The sequence below is a fragment of the Anabrus simplex genome, chromosome 5 (assembly GCF_040414725.1).
Source record: "Anabrus simplex isolate iqAnaSimp1 chromosome 5, ASM4041472v1, whole genome shotgun sequence".
Classification (NCBI taxonomy): domain Eukaryota; kingdom Metazoa; phylum Arthropoda; class Insecta; order Orthoptera; family Tettigoniidae; genus Anabrus; species Anabrus simplex.
In genome coordinates, this window is record NC_090269.1 from 116758775 (window position 1) to 116775083 (window position 16309).

The following is a 16309-nucleotide window of genomic DNA, read 5'->3' on the forward strand; positions in this document are numbered from 1 at the left end:
AAGCGTACAATGCCTGGTGTGTTCGAAATTGTCCGACAATCAATGAGGTGGCGTGTACAGACGTGCATTCAAGTTTATGGTGGATATTTTGAGGTCTTCTTGTATTAGAATTAGGAAGATTCTGGGACTTATATATGTTGGTGGACAACGAAGATTAAGACCTAACAAAGAGTTATACGACGTGACTGAGGGAATTATAGAGTCTATGAAGAGGAAACGAATACAATTTTATGGACATCTTCTAGGTATAAATCAAGAAAGGCTGCCTTGAGAACTCTTTACACATTTCGAAGGGGAAAAAATGTTCCCAAGTGGTTTATGGAGATACATGCTGATACGGAGACAATGGGCGTTATTTATGAAGACATCCAAAACAGGAACCACTTTCGACAATTAGTTTCAGACTTCAGAGGCTTCCGAGAAGTAGGAGAAAGGAAATCTTCAAAAGTGTTTTTTCAAAAGAAAGAAGGAAGCAGATAAGCCAACGAATGAAGCTATGTTGGCAGATCAAAGTCATGGGAGGGAAAAGTTGTTCCAGGATACCGTAGTTTTTACTCCATGGTCATAGTGGCCAAAATCGAACAGAAGAAGGAGAAAGATGCAGTGTACCTGCTGGTACACGCATGCACAGAAATGGTGCTCCGATATAAGCAAAGCATGGCGTTCCCCTACCTCCTCGCTTAAGGCATTGCTGCAGGTAGACAGCCCGCTACTAGACTGTTCTGATTGATATGGGCACAGTGGCGGATATATAGCAATACACACACACTGTGCCTTCAGCACTACCCGTTCACTCCTTTCCTTACTTTTCTGTACTGGTGTGTCGTTCAACACTACTCGTTTACTCCCTCCTCTCCTCTTCAGTACGGGATTGGGCAGTGTTGATTGTTTATGTCAGGACGCCATTTCTGTGCATGTGTGTACACCAACGTAGCTACAGGAATGTGCTAAGGTCACAACCAGTACTTCTCGTACAAAACTGAAAAGTCCGTAAATCGTAAACAATAAACCGTAAGGCACCCCGTCGTCTTACAACGTTCCTGCCAAGGACACTCGTTCTCAGATGAGACGTCTGTTAATGTTCCGCTGCGCTGGGAGGAGGAATGGCAGGATATCCCTCAGAACGGTGAAAGGAACAAAAAAGGTACCGGTATTAAAGCATCCCTTCAAGTCTCCCGGAGAGAATCAGTGGTATTGTGTCGTCTAACTATCATCCTTGGTATAGCAACGCATTGCTCCTTACTGAAGGGAGAAAAGCCCCGGTTGTGTGCTTGCGGCCGCCATCTGACCGTGGTGCAGATCCATACTGTACCGGGAAAAATGCATTTAGCCGCAGATACTAGCTTGAAGAGCATAGAATGTTTCTAAGGTGTGGTTTGTATGCATTGGAGTTGGTGGAGAGGCGGGCATTAGTTCACTGAATTTATATTGTTTTGAAAATCTGGTTTTATTGTTCACTTGAAACAAATTCATATCACCTTTTACACAAGTTGTATTGATGCGCTGTAGCAGGATGGAACCTCCGGACTCCGGGACGATTACTGGGCTCAGTCTGGATAGGGACCACGCTCGTCCTTGATGCGAAGTTCTCGACGTTCTAGAAATTCTCGAATTTCTGGAGATCTGGAATTTCTCGAATTTCCAGATACACAGGTTGCGGAGTTGAATCTCCCTCGAGAATACTCAGAGGTGAGGCGGTACGAGCACACAAGTATTCAACTCACTTGTATCACTGTCGAATAAATTATTTTTTGCTTTAAATGCTGCATTGATTTATTATAATTGGGATACGTCAAATGTTAATGAAATTGACACTTGGATCTTTCACTCAAACGCCTCGTTGAATCACACATGTCAAAGGTTCATGAAATTGACACTCGAAAAGGAAACAATTGAACTGAGGAACTGATCACACGTTCCATGTCAGCCAAATTGATACTTGGGAAAATTATGTACAAATGTCAAGTTCGCGACGTTAGTCCGCTCATATTGGCACGACAATCTGTAATATTCTATTAGATCGGTAACTTGTATTATCACTGTCCCTAATTGACTGGCTTCGTCATTTTTATGATTGTAACACAACCCTGAACGTAATATTTACAGTTCATGCAAGTTCGGGACATAATAGCATGTTTCTTATAAATTAAACAAGTTTAATAGCACTCGGAGAATGTTCAACATTGTCTGTAAATAATTATTGAAATTACGTGCACTCAAAGACTGTTCCACACTGTCTATAAATAATTATTAAAGTTCAACTGCACTTGAAAAATGTTTAACACTGTCTGTGAATAATTATTACGAAGTAGGAACTATAAGCTTAAATGCGGCACTGAAAAATTCTATGTTCTCTCGGAACTTCTCGAGAAGAAAACACAAGTTCAAATATGACATTATTCTATGTTCCCACAGTTTGTTACGACAATACCAGTTCAATATGACACTTGGAAAAATTACAACACTTGGAGATATTGTAACACTTGGAAAAATACTATGTTCCTTTGGAACGCCTCTGTTGGTAAATAGAACACGAGTCCTAATATGGCACTTGAAGAAAAATACTATGTTCCACTGGAACCGAGCATTAGATAGCCAGAGTGTCGTCTCACCGAAATACCGAGTCACGGCCTTGTTTTTATACCTGCATCCGGTGAAGCATCTCGAAACGTTGATTTTATCCACCTCTATAATTCCTAAAGTACTTGGTAGATTTGCTCAAGAATTTGATAGCTGTTATTATAGCATCAACTTTGGCTGTGCACATATAACTGTATCTCAACTCCAATAGACTTTTTACAGACGGATCGGAACATTACCAGATACAGTCATGCTCTCTGTGTGAAGCCGGCCCGAGGAGGCCAGGTCACTGCTGTGTACGTCAGCGGAGTTCGGCGGGCTTGCCTACCCTTCAACTCGATCGAAGTTTAACTTTCAAACTTTGAACTTGCTTTCTCGTAGTGATTCTTCCGGTACAATGCGGAGTGTGCAGACCTAGCCGAGTACTACTTCACTGTTTCTACGAGCAGTCAGTAGACCTCATCTTCCGTTTTATGGAGGAATAATGGCCTGTTTTATCTTTTTTATGTTTCTATTTTTATTTGTCTTTAATGTTTCTTGTGTCGTAAACTACGCTTTTATTACTTTAACTATGCATTTAACAAGTTTTTTTTGCTTTTAAGTTGCATAATACTGTATATATGACCTTACTTTGAAATCAGTGCATAATATTATTACATTTTTATGCATGTTTCAATCATTTTATATAAGACATTGCGAGATAGATCTACGGACTGGTTTTTAATTCATAAACATTCTCGTCATCGTTATCATTTTTTAAAATCCTAGTAAAAGTGTAAGAGCGGTCCCGCGGTGTAGGGATAGCGTGCCTGCCTCTTACCCGGAGGCCCCGAATTCGATTACCGCCCAGGTCAAGGATTTTTACCTGGATCTGAGGGCTGGTTCGAGGTCCTCTCAACCAACGCGATTGCAATTGAGGAGCTATGTGATAGTTAGATGGCAGCCCAGGTCTAGAGAGCCAAGAAGAACGGCCGTAAGGGTTCATCGTGCTTACCACACGACACCTAGTAATCTGCAGGTCTTTGGGATGAGCAGCGATCGCTTGGTGGGCCAAGGCCCTTCGGATCTGTTGTGCCATAGGGTTTCCGTTCAGTGGGTAAATTTTACATTTTAGTATGTCATTTCAATTCGTTTCATCTTTTGTTATTAGAGGCCGATGATCTATTTGGTGTGCCCCTTTAAACAACAACATCCATCATCATCTAGTATCCCGGAAAATTACTAAAACTTGCCAGTTGACACCGGCTGTGAAAGTCTACGTCCGTGTTTATCCGTTACTTCTAGTTTGAAATGTAGCTTTGAATCTCGAAGAATTCCTCGACCCACCATGATGGTATGTTTTTCTGGGTGTTGCAAGGTCGATAGCAGCTCTCGACTTTCGAGGCCCACTGTTACATTTCGAGTGGATTTCTCCCGGTAAATTGTCTTATGATATGTTTGTTTGTCTGTTCCAGTGTGGAGCGTGGCTCTCGATCTCCAAGGCCCACTGTTCCTGCTTGAGCCTCCACATCGCGCCGAGTTCTCCAACAGTTCTGGGGGACGGATAGACTGTTCTGCTCACGGCAGCCCACCCCCGCAACTCGAGTGGCTCCTGGCTGACGGATCGCCGGTGTCCGCCATACCCGATCTCCGCCGTGTCTACCCCAATGGCTCACTCGAGTTCCTGCCGTTCCCTGCGGAACGCTATCGTCACGACGTACACACCGCAATGTACAGATGTCGAGCGCGTAACCAGGTCGGCCTCATTCTTAGCAGGGACGTCCACGTACGTGCAGGTGAGTACCACTACCATATTTTATTCCCATAAGTATGTGTCGAGGAAGTATCAGTGACGTACTGCATTAAGGCCAAGTTATCTATATATTAACAAGTATTCAGACAGATTTTGTCTACAAGTGTGAAGATGACTGTCTTATTAATTTGGAGTAGTATAATTTATAAATTTATTTTTCAACGATATTACATTCACAGAACAGGATCATGTGCTCTCAATAGAAGTACTACAGCTACTACGAATAATACTACTGCCAGTTCCTGCTTTCTTTAGCCGTGTTAGGAGAATCATACTATCGCCTGCGGAGAGAGAGGGCAGTCTAGCTGCTAATGTCAGCATAACAGCTCGGTTCTGAAGTCATCGTGTAGAAATGCGGTCAGGTGTTCAGTGTATTACACGTGAACACTCACTATGCTTTCCGTTTGAGTAATGCCACGCTGTCACTACAGAATAGCGATGTGCTCGCCATCAGCTGTTTACCTTTCCGCGTGACCAAAATCCCAGCAACTAAGAGTATATTGTATGTTATTAGGTCGTGTATGTGCAGTGTTTCGCCCCGGTCGTGCCACTCCCTCGTTAGTTGGACTGCCACGCCTTTCCTAAACGCTACTTAGCAGTGGAAGATAGTCTAACAATCTCACCGAATTATCAAATAAGGATTGCTAGCCTGCTATAGCAAAAATAATACTCCATATTAAAAATGTATATTCACTCCTGTGAGGTAAAATGCCAATAATACTAATTATTATCATATCACCGGTAGGTACACCCGCCCGTTCATTCAAACGAAGCGCCTTGGAAAATATCATCTTAAATCTAAAACTTACAACAACTAGCTCAAGAAGTTTGAACTTTTTTCAACAGATGTCTCTACTAAGAAACAGTTGTTATGCCCTCTGGTGTGAAGAGGAATTATTAAAATTGTTAAATATACTTTTATTTTAAGGTTTACTACAGTGAGTTGATTATTCTTTGCTTTTGGTGTGTTAAAGTTGACAACATTTCGATTTGTTCCCGCCAACTTAAGACGTTGGCCAACAGAAAATTTTGTATATTTATTTTTCAGCCAATCAAACGATTTCTAGAATTTATTACATTACCCAATAAGAATTAGGGGTGTGTCGGGCTTTAGCCTAGAGCTCTCTAAAACCATCCTCTCGGGTATAAAAGCTGGCATATTTTCGACCAGCGGGTCTTATTCATCGCTCTAGTCTAGTGTGTGTGTGTGTGTGTGTGTGTGTGTGTGTGTGTGTGTGTGTGTGTGTGTGTGTGTGTGTGTGTGTGTGTGTGTGTGTGTGTGTGTGTGTGTGTGTGTGTGTGTGTGTGTGTGTGTGTGTGTGTGTGTGTGTGTGTGTGTGTGTGTGTGTGTGTGTGTGTGTGTGTGTGTGTGTCAGTCCGGATGTTATTAAGTGATAGTCTTTGAAAGCTAGCTCGATGGGAAAGTTTCCGATCATTACTATGTAACTTTAATTTTCTGAAATGTAAATTCCAAGTTCAGATGTAAATCGATGGCCTAGAATGAATACCTCGTATCTCCCAAAGTTCTTGCTCTCCAGTATTTCCCTTATGACTGGTTACGCCTCCCAGCCACATATGGATATGTAGTCTATCAGAACATTGTTCGTTGTGTTCTTTTTCCTATGCCGAATGTGTGAAGGAAAATGAACCTTACTGTACAGTACTATAGGAAAGTATGTTTGCATGACGTGTTTACAAGCTCCTAGAGTATAACTTTTATAAGGTACATTTTCCTTTACTAAACAGCATAGGAAAATCTACCTAACGAACATTGTTCTGATGGACTGCATATCCACATGTGGCTGGAAGGCGTGGCCAGTCTTAAGGGAAATAATGGATAGGAAGAACTTTGCGAGATACGAGGTATTCATTCTAGGCCATCGAAATGTAAAAACTTCTAAATTTAATTCTTCTCATGTAAATCTCAAACAATCCAAAAGAACTTAGATGATCAAGGAATAGAGAGTGAGACCTCCTCTCGCGTTCCCTGTCAACTTGATTTTGAGGTTACTATGATTTTGTAACCTTTTTCGGTTTGAAATCCTTGTAATTTCAATATTCTTTCCATCTAGTCACCTCGGCAGTATAGGATTAGCCTCTGTAACTTGGGGCTATAAGCCCAAATAGGGTGTTAAACTTTCTTTTCGATTTTCAAGCAGGGCAAGTGTCTGCCTCGTTACCATATTGAGTTTTGGGCCAGTAACTGAACCTCTTGTTTTCCACAAGGGCCTGGTAGGATGGGTATTCGATATCCCTGTTAAACATTTTCATTCCCTTAAAGTTAAGATTTTAGACTGAATTGTAAAATGTAGGTTGTGGCCTTGATAGGCCTGGACATTTTTTTGGAAATGTACGTTTTATAGAGCAAGGGCGCTCTATGTATTAATGTAAAAGTTGAATGGTGTCTTTGGAAGGCTATAAGGTTTTTTTTTGTTTTTTTTTTTGCTAGGGGGCTTTACGTCGCACCGACACAGATAGGTCTTATGGCGACGATGGGATAGGAAAGGCCTAGGAGTTGGAAGGAAGCGGCCGTGGCCTTAATTAAGGTACAGCCCCAGCATTTCCCTGGTGTGAAAATGGGAAACCACGGAAAACCATTTTCAGGGCTGCCGATAGTGGGATTCGAACCTACTATCTCCCGGATGCAAGCTCACAGCCGCGCGCCTCTACGCGCACGGCTAACTCGCCCGGTCCTATAAGGTTTAGAGAGAAGCCTCCTAGACAAACTTGTAGAGCAAGAAGGCTCTTACCTTAGTGTAAAAGAAATTGGGAGATCCGTCTCCTTCGCTGTTTTTTAATGGGAGCAGTTGTGCTCGTGCAATGTTGGTAATTATGGATCTGTAAGCTCTAGTTTGCTAATTTGTCATTTGTGGATTGTTCTGATTTTCTACGCGTTGTCACCTAATTCGTAAGCAAATTTTGGTACCTGAAATTGAAAAGTCTAACTTCGAAAAGAAACAAGAGAGGAGAAGGAAATATAACTCTAATTTTAAAGTTTTAAATTAATATTCTGATTGCCCTAGTTTGACCCATTCATGCCCGCACCTTCTCTCGCCTCTGTCCACCACGGTGTCCCTGTAACAACTTGCTTTTACGTCACACCGACACAGAAGGTTTATGGCGACATTGGGACATGAAAGAGCTAGGAGTGAAGAGCAAGCGTCCGTGCGCTTAATTAAGGTACATCCCCACCATTTGCCTGGCGTGAAAACGGGAAACCATCTTCAGGCTTGCCGACAGTGGGGTTTGAGCCCACTATCCTCCAAATACTGGATACTGGCCGCACTTAAGATACTGCAGCTATCTATCTCGGTAATAATAATTGTTACGGATGTTTCCGTGGTTCGCAGAGGAATAGGAAGCGCCAGTGTTGAATGGCTGGACAGGAAATTACGTAGAGCAACTTTAACAAATTTGGAAATGTTATTTCTTTCCTTTCTTAAACAAAGAAGAGTTGAAAATATTAACGAGCTCGTCAGCTCCAACAATCGATTCAACTTAGAAATCCTAAATCAGGTACAAAATTAATTGGGAGAAATTCCTAGTCATAACTTTCATACAAAAGAGCATAATTGCTCCTGGCAGGTACAATTTATAGGAGTCTCATCTCCAACATACAAGAGGCTAGCCTCAAATGGGCAGCCAGTTGCCTTTTGCACTGTTAATTACACTCGGCACCCGTACGATGATCCCACTTCAGAGTGTTCATACACTGGGTGCGTCATGGTGGGCTTATCTGTTACCAAGGTCCACAATAAGTTCTGTTCTCAAAGGAAGCCAAAACATAGACACGGTGACCCTAAGAACAATAAACAATAAACAGGGGCATAATTACCCATACTACAAGGCCTTCGGAATAGAAAGGATTGGCTACACACAACAGGCTATTAACAAAAGGCAAGAAGGCGAAACACCAGCACTCCCTAACGAACATTGTGGAAGAAACGAGAACCTACGTGGGCTTAAGGTCCAATGACACAGAGGCTAATCCCGTACTGAAAATGGTGACTAAAGGGGGAGAAAATGTAAAAACTGAGACAAGATTTCCAAAATTTAGAGAATGAAAACTTTAAGTCACCGAGCTCAAAAGTTGAACTGGGGGTCACCACTCATACTCCCCTGCATTAAATATTTTCCCGGTAGGGAATATAAATACAGTCCGAAGACTGCGCAGTAGGTCATGTATTTCAACCCAAAAAGTAAAGATCACATGTTAGATATTCAGAAAACCGCTGACACCTTCCTCTCGAACTACCCACAGGCACGATCACATGTTTAGGTAGATTCTGCCATTACCTTGTAGCACTGGATCTTCTTCAAGCCGTCCGCGCCCTGTCCCATAGCCCTCTCTGGCTTCCGTCAAGTCGCACTCTTAAGAACTGGAGCAATTCAAACAAGACGGCACTAAAGCGCTCTGCTTAAATAGTTCCTTAGGGGAAAATTTCAGACTAAATTAAAATACAATTCGCTGATAGGCTGATTTCCGTACACACTCCCGGGTTTGATTGGCTACAGAACATAGTTACAAGCATGTGATACGCAGATTACAAGAGAGGAGGAAACAGGTGAAGTTTTGACAACTTCGGTACATTAAAAATAATCCTGACAGAAAATGTTTACTAACAACAAAGGCAATTTTTCAGCAATTAGTTCGTGTTTAGCCATTAGATGTCGCTAGCAAATAGATGATAGAGCCATCTAACCGTCGAAGAAGAATGTTTTTGAAAGTTTTTAAAATTTCGTGTTCACAGATCGCCATAGAGAAGGCGCACAATTAAAGTAGCCGGGGAACGTGTACCCCCGGTATAATAATTTATGTTTTAACTTTTTAAATTGATTTAGATTGTCAACCTCATGGAGCTGTCACATTCAAACATACCGGTACTCAAATGCCACCAAACTTAGCCGTGCTGAATCCACCATCTTGCGAACAGGTATCTAACGATTATCTAAATCTGACACTGGTGTAATCTAGTATTACTTATTTGTTTATTTATTTATTTATTTATTTATTTATTTATTTATTTATTTATTTATTTATTTATTTATTTATTTATTCAAGCAAATGTAGCACTAAGGATCATGCTACAACTTCATTTATTTCTCTTCATGCAGAGTTTTCTGTGTCCAATACTCCTTGATGCGTTCGCTGGCCTGCTTCTGTTGTTCATCTGTCCAGGCTCTTCCGGTCTTCTTAGTTCTCCCTGCGGCTTGAACCCCTTCTAAATTCTTCAGTGTGTTCCTAAACGTATTCCTTTCTAACAGCTGGACTTCCAAGATGTTTAACCTTTCCATATCCTTCTTCGTTTCCTTAATCCATGCTGTACTGGTATTTTTTTCCAGAAGTAATCAAATGTCTGTTTGCGTCCGTTCTGTACAGATGACCGAAAATATTATTATTATTATTATTATTATTATTATTATTATTATTATTATTATTATTATTATTTTGCTAAGGGCTTTACGTCGCGCCGACACAGATAGGTCTTATGGCGACGATGGGATAGGAAAGGCCTAGGAGTTGGAAGGAAGCGGCCGTGGCCTTAATTAAGGTACAGCCCCAGCATTTGCCTGGTGTGAAAATGGGAAACCACGGAAAACCATTTTCAGGGCTGCCGATAGTGGGATTCGAACCTACTATCTCCCGGATGCAAGCTCACAGATTATTATTATTATTATTATTATTATTATTATTATTATTATTATTATTATTATTATTATTATTATTATTATTATTATTATTATTATTATTTGAGCAATGATATACTTCGCAATCACTGAATATGGACTTGAAAATATAATAGTTCGGTAAAGCAAAGAGAGATAAAACTTTGTTAAAATTTGTTTACGATGCTCAGCCGTGCAGATCTGAAGACTAACTTTATTTCAGCGATGTACAGAATATATTTCCTCCCATAAAATGTTGAAACGTGATTTAAATAGTAATTGAAATGGATCAAAGGCAGAAACCAATGGTAACATAATTAAAACAGTCAGCATCTACCGAGTTTCGCTTAACTTTGTCGCAGCAAATGCGATTCCCGCTGAAAGCTCGTTTGAATAGACAATGCAGCTAGCTTAGTGTTCAATCGCGGCAAATCGCTGGGAGTGTTATCAGGACAGTGACCTAGTTCTAGTCTAGTTCATGTTTCAGGGCTGAGCTCAAATGGTAGAGCATTTACTTTCTGAGCCCAAGTTGTCTGGTTCGATTCTGGCTCAGTCAAGACGGTATTTATCTGGAGGTAAAAGAACTCCTGCGGGACAAAATTCCGCGCCTCCGCGTCCCCGAAAACCGTTTAAGTAGGTAATGAGACGTAAAGGCAATGTTCATTGTATCTACCCCTTAGTCCCATTTTCCTGATATGGAGTCGGGGATGAGAAGACGTGAGATAAGATTCTTTGCCATGTTTTACGGCTGGACACCAGCCTCGGTAGAGAAGTTACTGAATATGAAATGAACGATGGTAAGGAGATGGATGCAATCGGCTATGGCCTATGAATAGGAACTGTTACGGGATTTGCGTGGAAGTGAAAATGGGAAACCACTGGAAACCATTCTCGGGATAGTCGATTGTGGGGTTCGAACTCACTCGCCTCCAGAGTGCAGAGTTTGGTTCCATAGTCACTCCGCCCGGTTACGTAAAATCAATCAGAGTAGTAGTATCAATAGATTTCAAGGTTATATCATTAATTGGAACATAGCAAAATCATTCCACTGAAATTATAATTGACTTGCCGTGAAGAAATCTGGAGGAGACGTTTCTCAGTTTCGTATTGCAGTTAATTTTATGCTGGATCCCATCCGAGGGAATTTTGGATGGAGGTTCATTTGCTCCCAAATCTAAATATGATTAGCCGTTCGCTTTAACCCTTAATACGGGGTCTTTCACTCAAAGTGGGGCCGGTCGGCCGGCGCAACGCAGCGGGTAGAGGGGTGAGCTGGTCAGACGAACACAAGGCAACTCGCTGACCTTGGGGCTGGTAGACCACCCATATGAATTGCACGTAAATAACCAAGGTACGTAGAATACAAGGTAGGGATCACGAGAGAGGTGCGCAGTGGCAAAGCAGAGCTGTGACGTCACGCAGGACCCTCGCGTTGAATCTGCTCTGAGTGAGGTATAGGTAGTTCGAGTAAGAATCGCTGTGCACGCAGAAGCTAGGTGCTAATAATACACGATAGTAACATATCTGTGGTGTATAAGAAACCGTATGTGTTTATTTTATGAGATAAAACGTAAAAAGCAGTAATAATGTACACTTTTCAGTATGCTTTGTCATGCCATTGCAGGCTGCACAAATCATAGCAGGCACGCGAAGGAACGAAACATACACTTTCATGAATTCCCTAAAACCACTGACGTAAATAAATGGTGACAGAAGTAATCAAGCCATTATCGAAAGCTATCTTTCTCAGCTTCGAGGGTTCGGAAGGCTTTATGACGATCCTCTTCCGACAGCTGTGACGCGAAAGGTGAAATCATTGCTTCTAGCCTCAATGCTTCCAAGGCGATAAGAAATTCCAACTGTTCTCCGGAAGATTATGAAATATTACGCTCAAATATGTACTGATGAACTCGATCAAAACTCGGATATCGTGTGCCAGTCTAAGGCCAGCGTTGAGCCCACAACATCCTATTTTTTATCGGAGGATGAGCAAGGGTTCGTTAAAGCCCTTGAAGATCTAGTAAAACAGCTCGAGGGGAGTCGTGAAACCAAGGAGCTGCTTGAAGACTTCACTGGCTATATAGCTTTTAGGATAAAGAAGAACCTCGATATAGAAAGTAATTACGGAGAGAAAACAGGTCAAACTACAAGGGGTGGAAATTAAATTTCAAAAAGATTCTTTTTTTTTAACTTGCTTTACGTCGCACCAACACACACCATAATCACGGCGACGATGGGACAGAAAAGGGCTAGAAGTGGGAAGGAAGCGCCCGTGGCCTTAATTAAGTTACAGCCCCAGCATTTGCTTGGTGTGAAAATGGGAAACCACGGAAAACCATCTTTAGGGCTGCCGACAGTGGGGTTCGAACCCAATTTTCCGAATACCGGATACTGGCCGCACTTAAGCGAGTACAGCTATCGAGCTCGGTAGTTTCAATTTTACCACGGGAAAGAACTGAAAGAGGGTTCTAACATAATCACAAACCTTACGGATATCCTGAAAAAGAAATTCTCCGAAATTTATGAGCTTGCATGTTGCTTCGTGAGAAGCCGTTCTTTTATTCTAATGGACGCTTTAAACAAAAGTAAGACACTGAAGAGACCGGGTTTCTGTTAATACAACACCGATAAAGAAAGAAGAAAGAAGAAAAGCAAAGAAATTCCACTGATGCTATGGATAAGTGTGTTTTGTTATATATATTTTTAATATCAGCATTATTCTTTGTGTATAACATACCCGTTATATTTTTTTATGAAAGGCAATTTATTATGTTGTATATGAAACCAGTGCTAAGAATGTTGATATACAGGCTCATGAATATGGCCTATCTAATGTTAACGTGGAATTTGTCATTTCTTGGCACTTGCAGGAAAACATTTACTGTACTGTTTGTATTGTGGACAGTTTCCTAACATTTGCTGTTTGTGTTGTTGACGGTGTATATAGTTTCCCAATACTGCTTGTAACAACGGACATATTTCTTGCAGTCATCAAGCTTTATGTTCGAGTCTGTAACAATTAGAACCCCTTGTTATTGTTATTGTTATTGTTATCATAGGTGTTGAGAACATGAACATATGGAATGGCTCCACTGCTATCACAGTCTTAGCATTGGTACATCCTTTTATATAGATCGAAATACTTCAGAAACGCTGCTGGATTCACACTGTATTTGATCTCCTATTATTATCTCCTATTATTACTCTACTGTAATAGTGAAGTGGAATGCATTTTCTTAGGTGATGTTAAAATATCAATGAAGTTATCTCTAACTTGTGGCTAAAAACCTCATATAGAGGACAAGGCGCTGAGGGTTCAAGTGACGTCATCGACAGCCAAGCTTGGTGGGGAGACCTGCGCGTGATCCCTACCTCTTACTCTAACTACCTTGGTAAATAACAAGCACACATAAAAACGCATGATCAAAGTAAAATAATTTCTCACCTTGTCACATAAGATGTTAAAAATGTCCTCCAACTGCATCTACGTATTTCTGGTTTCATCTAAGGAAATCTTTTCATTCATATGCATCTTGATTGATTGATTGATTGATTGATTGATTGATTGATTGATTGATTGATTGATTGATTGATTGATTGATTGATTGATTGATTGATTGATTGATTGATTGATTGATTGATTGATTGATTGATTGATTGATTGATTGATTGATTGATTGATTGATTGATTGATTGATTGATTGATTGATTGATTGATTGATTGATTGATTGATTGATTGATTGATTGATTGATTGATTGATTGATTGATTGATTGATTGATTGATTGATTGATTGATTGATTGATTGATTGATTGATTGATTGATTGATTGATTGATTGATTGATTGATTGATTGATTGATTGATTGATTGATTGATTGATTGATTGATTGATTGATTGATTGATTGATTGATTGATTGATTGAAGAATAGTGCAACGTAGTCTAATAGGCCAGAGTTGCACAATTATTGGCAAATCAAGTGTTTATGTGATGACAATATGGAAGCTGTTTTTAGACTGAATACCAGAAATATGACTCCAAGTGCATGTGTGAATACGAGAAGAATGATGAGTAAGCATTAATCTATAAAATGACTCGGAAAAACGAGTATATTGCTTTCTAGAACATCCGCTATATTAATCCTCTGAACATGAGATAATGTGTCTCGCCGAGCTCGATAGCTCCAGTCGCTTAAGTGCGACCAGTATCCATTAATCGGGAAATAGTGGGTTCGAACCCCACTGTCAGCAGCCCTGAAGATGGTTTTCCGTGGTTTTCCATTTTCACACCAGGAAAATGCTGCGCTGTACCTTAAGGCCACGGCCATTTCCTTCCCACTCCTAGCCCCTTCCTATCCCATCGTCGCCATAAAACCTATCTGTGTCGGTGCGACGTAAAGCAACTCGTAAAAAAAATAAAAGATAATGTGTCTCAGTCTGATATTCTCAAACATGTTAAATTATACAACTAAACAAGTGAAAAATCTCTACGATTATTCCGAAATGTAATCTAATGTTAATCATTCAAATAATACAAAAATTGCTTTTACTGCGAGAGACTGCAAAATGTCTACAGTGACAAATGTTAGTATCGTTTACTACTGTTGATAATATGTTTTAATCTGTTATGTACCTTCAACAACATATTTCATGTTGCTGACACGGCATGTCACGGACGCTTCAACGTAATACGGGAGCCTCGTGTACGCCTCACACTGATAGCTCGGTAGGGCCACGCCTGTTGGTTGCTAGTGTACAACCTGCCACATCACCCATTGTGTCAACTATACAGCGAACATTTTACGAAAAAATTAAGAGACCAATCCAGAAATAAAGAACAACATTTTCGAAGTATTTTTGTGGTTTTGGATGCCTTCTTATGTTACAAATCATATTGCGAACTTTTACCCCATGGAACGTATAATAAGTGTGTTTGTTAGTGGACACAACGTTACACCCCTTTCCTTTCTCGTAGTGTGTTAGCTTTGTAGATTGTAACTATTGAAATTCATCCGTCAGAGTTTCTTAACATGGTTTATATGAAATAGGATTTTTCATTCTTCCTGTTGGCTACACTGCCGAAAAAATCACAGCTCGTAAATGAAAATTTAATCTAATCCGTACGAGGATTCCTGTAACATGCGTTTTGTGTCTCTGAAATTTAAAGTTACTTTCTCAGTTTGTGATTTTCAGAAATTTGGATCTCTCAGCTGAGAAAGTATTGGAGGATTCAGCTTCTATATTTAATTATCTATATACCAATATATGTTGCTCGTGTGCAGTAAAATACGATGTATGAGTAATTTTCTAGCTTAGGCATTAATATGTCTTATAGCTGGGGGGGGGGCATCTGAGAAAGTTGTCTTTCAATAAAATCTGTGACGCGATGTTACCTGGCAATCGTGCAGGCTGTGATGTGAAGTATTGATCCATGGCCTGTTCATCTCTCAAGGTACTGTTGCTAGGTAACTTTGTGACATATTTCGTTATATGACGCTATTTTGTTACAGAAATTTTCGGTTGACCCCTAGGGCTAAGACATATTTATGTCATAATTTATGAACTTTTGGTTTATGTTTTCTTAGTAAATAAGAAAAATGTTCAGAAAATTTAAAAATGATTTCTAGGACTGCAGAAGAAATTCTACAAGCATTCTATCATCTCCTGTGTTTCACATTACGTGTAACATGTACGTGACTCACAAAAACAACAATAGGGTGTCACTACTGCAACGGCCGCAGGGTTTAGAGGGTTTCGAAGAATTACTTATTAGAAACATAATACAAATATCATGTGGATAATAAGTTTTATTCAACAGAACGTGGTACAATTGGAATGTGGGCAATAACTCGGTGTGATATGAGAAATAATATACATATGTAATTTGAGAGTTCTAGAGTAAACCTGGGCGCTCGAGTCAACATAGCGCCACTTTATAACAAGAGTATGCGTGTGACGTCACAGATTTAACATAACTTTTGCCTTACTCTGAAGCGCAATTTCATGAAAACTAGGTTCCAGTTCGTTTTGTAACAGGTAGCCTCATATTGTATCTGTCAGTTGAGACATTAACCATGTACGCGTTCTACCAGACACTAAAAGCGTCTTAAAATTTGTCTTACCGGGCGAGTTGGCCTTGCGGTTAGGAGCGCGCTGCTGTGGGCTTGCATCCGGGAGATAGTGAGTTCGAACCCCACTGTTGGCAGCCCTGAAGATGGTTCTCCGTGGTTTCCCAATTTCACACCAGGAAAATGTTGGGGCTATACCTTA

At 40.5% G+C, this 16309-nt stretch overlaps 1 protein-coding gene across 1 annotated transcript in view; it reads left to right on the forward strand.

The window, feature by feature from the left end:
* The window catches only part of Dscam4 (Down syndrome cell adhesion molecule 4), a 779777-nt gene that overhangs the window by 67339 nt on the left and 696129 nt on the right, over nucleotides 1–16309 (forward strand). Inside the window, exon 3 of the mRNA XM_068227782.1 lies at nucleotides 4035–4355. Within this exon, the coding sequence (XP_068083883.1) occupies nucleotides 4035–4355 (321 nt within the window). The remainder of the gene's footprint in view (nucleotides 1–4034; nucleotides 4356–16309) is intronic.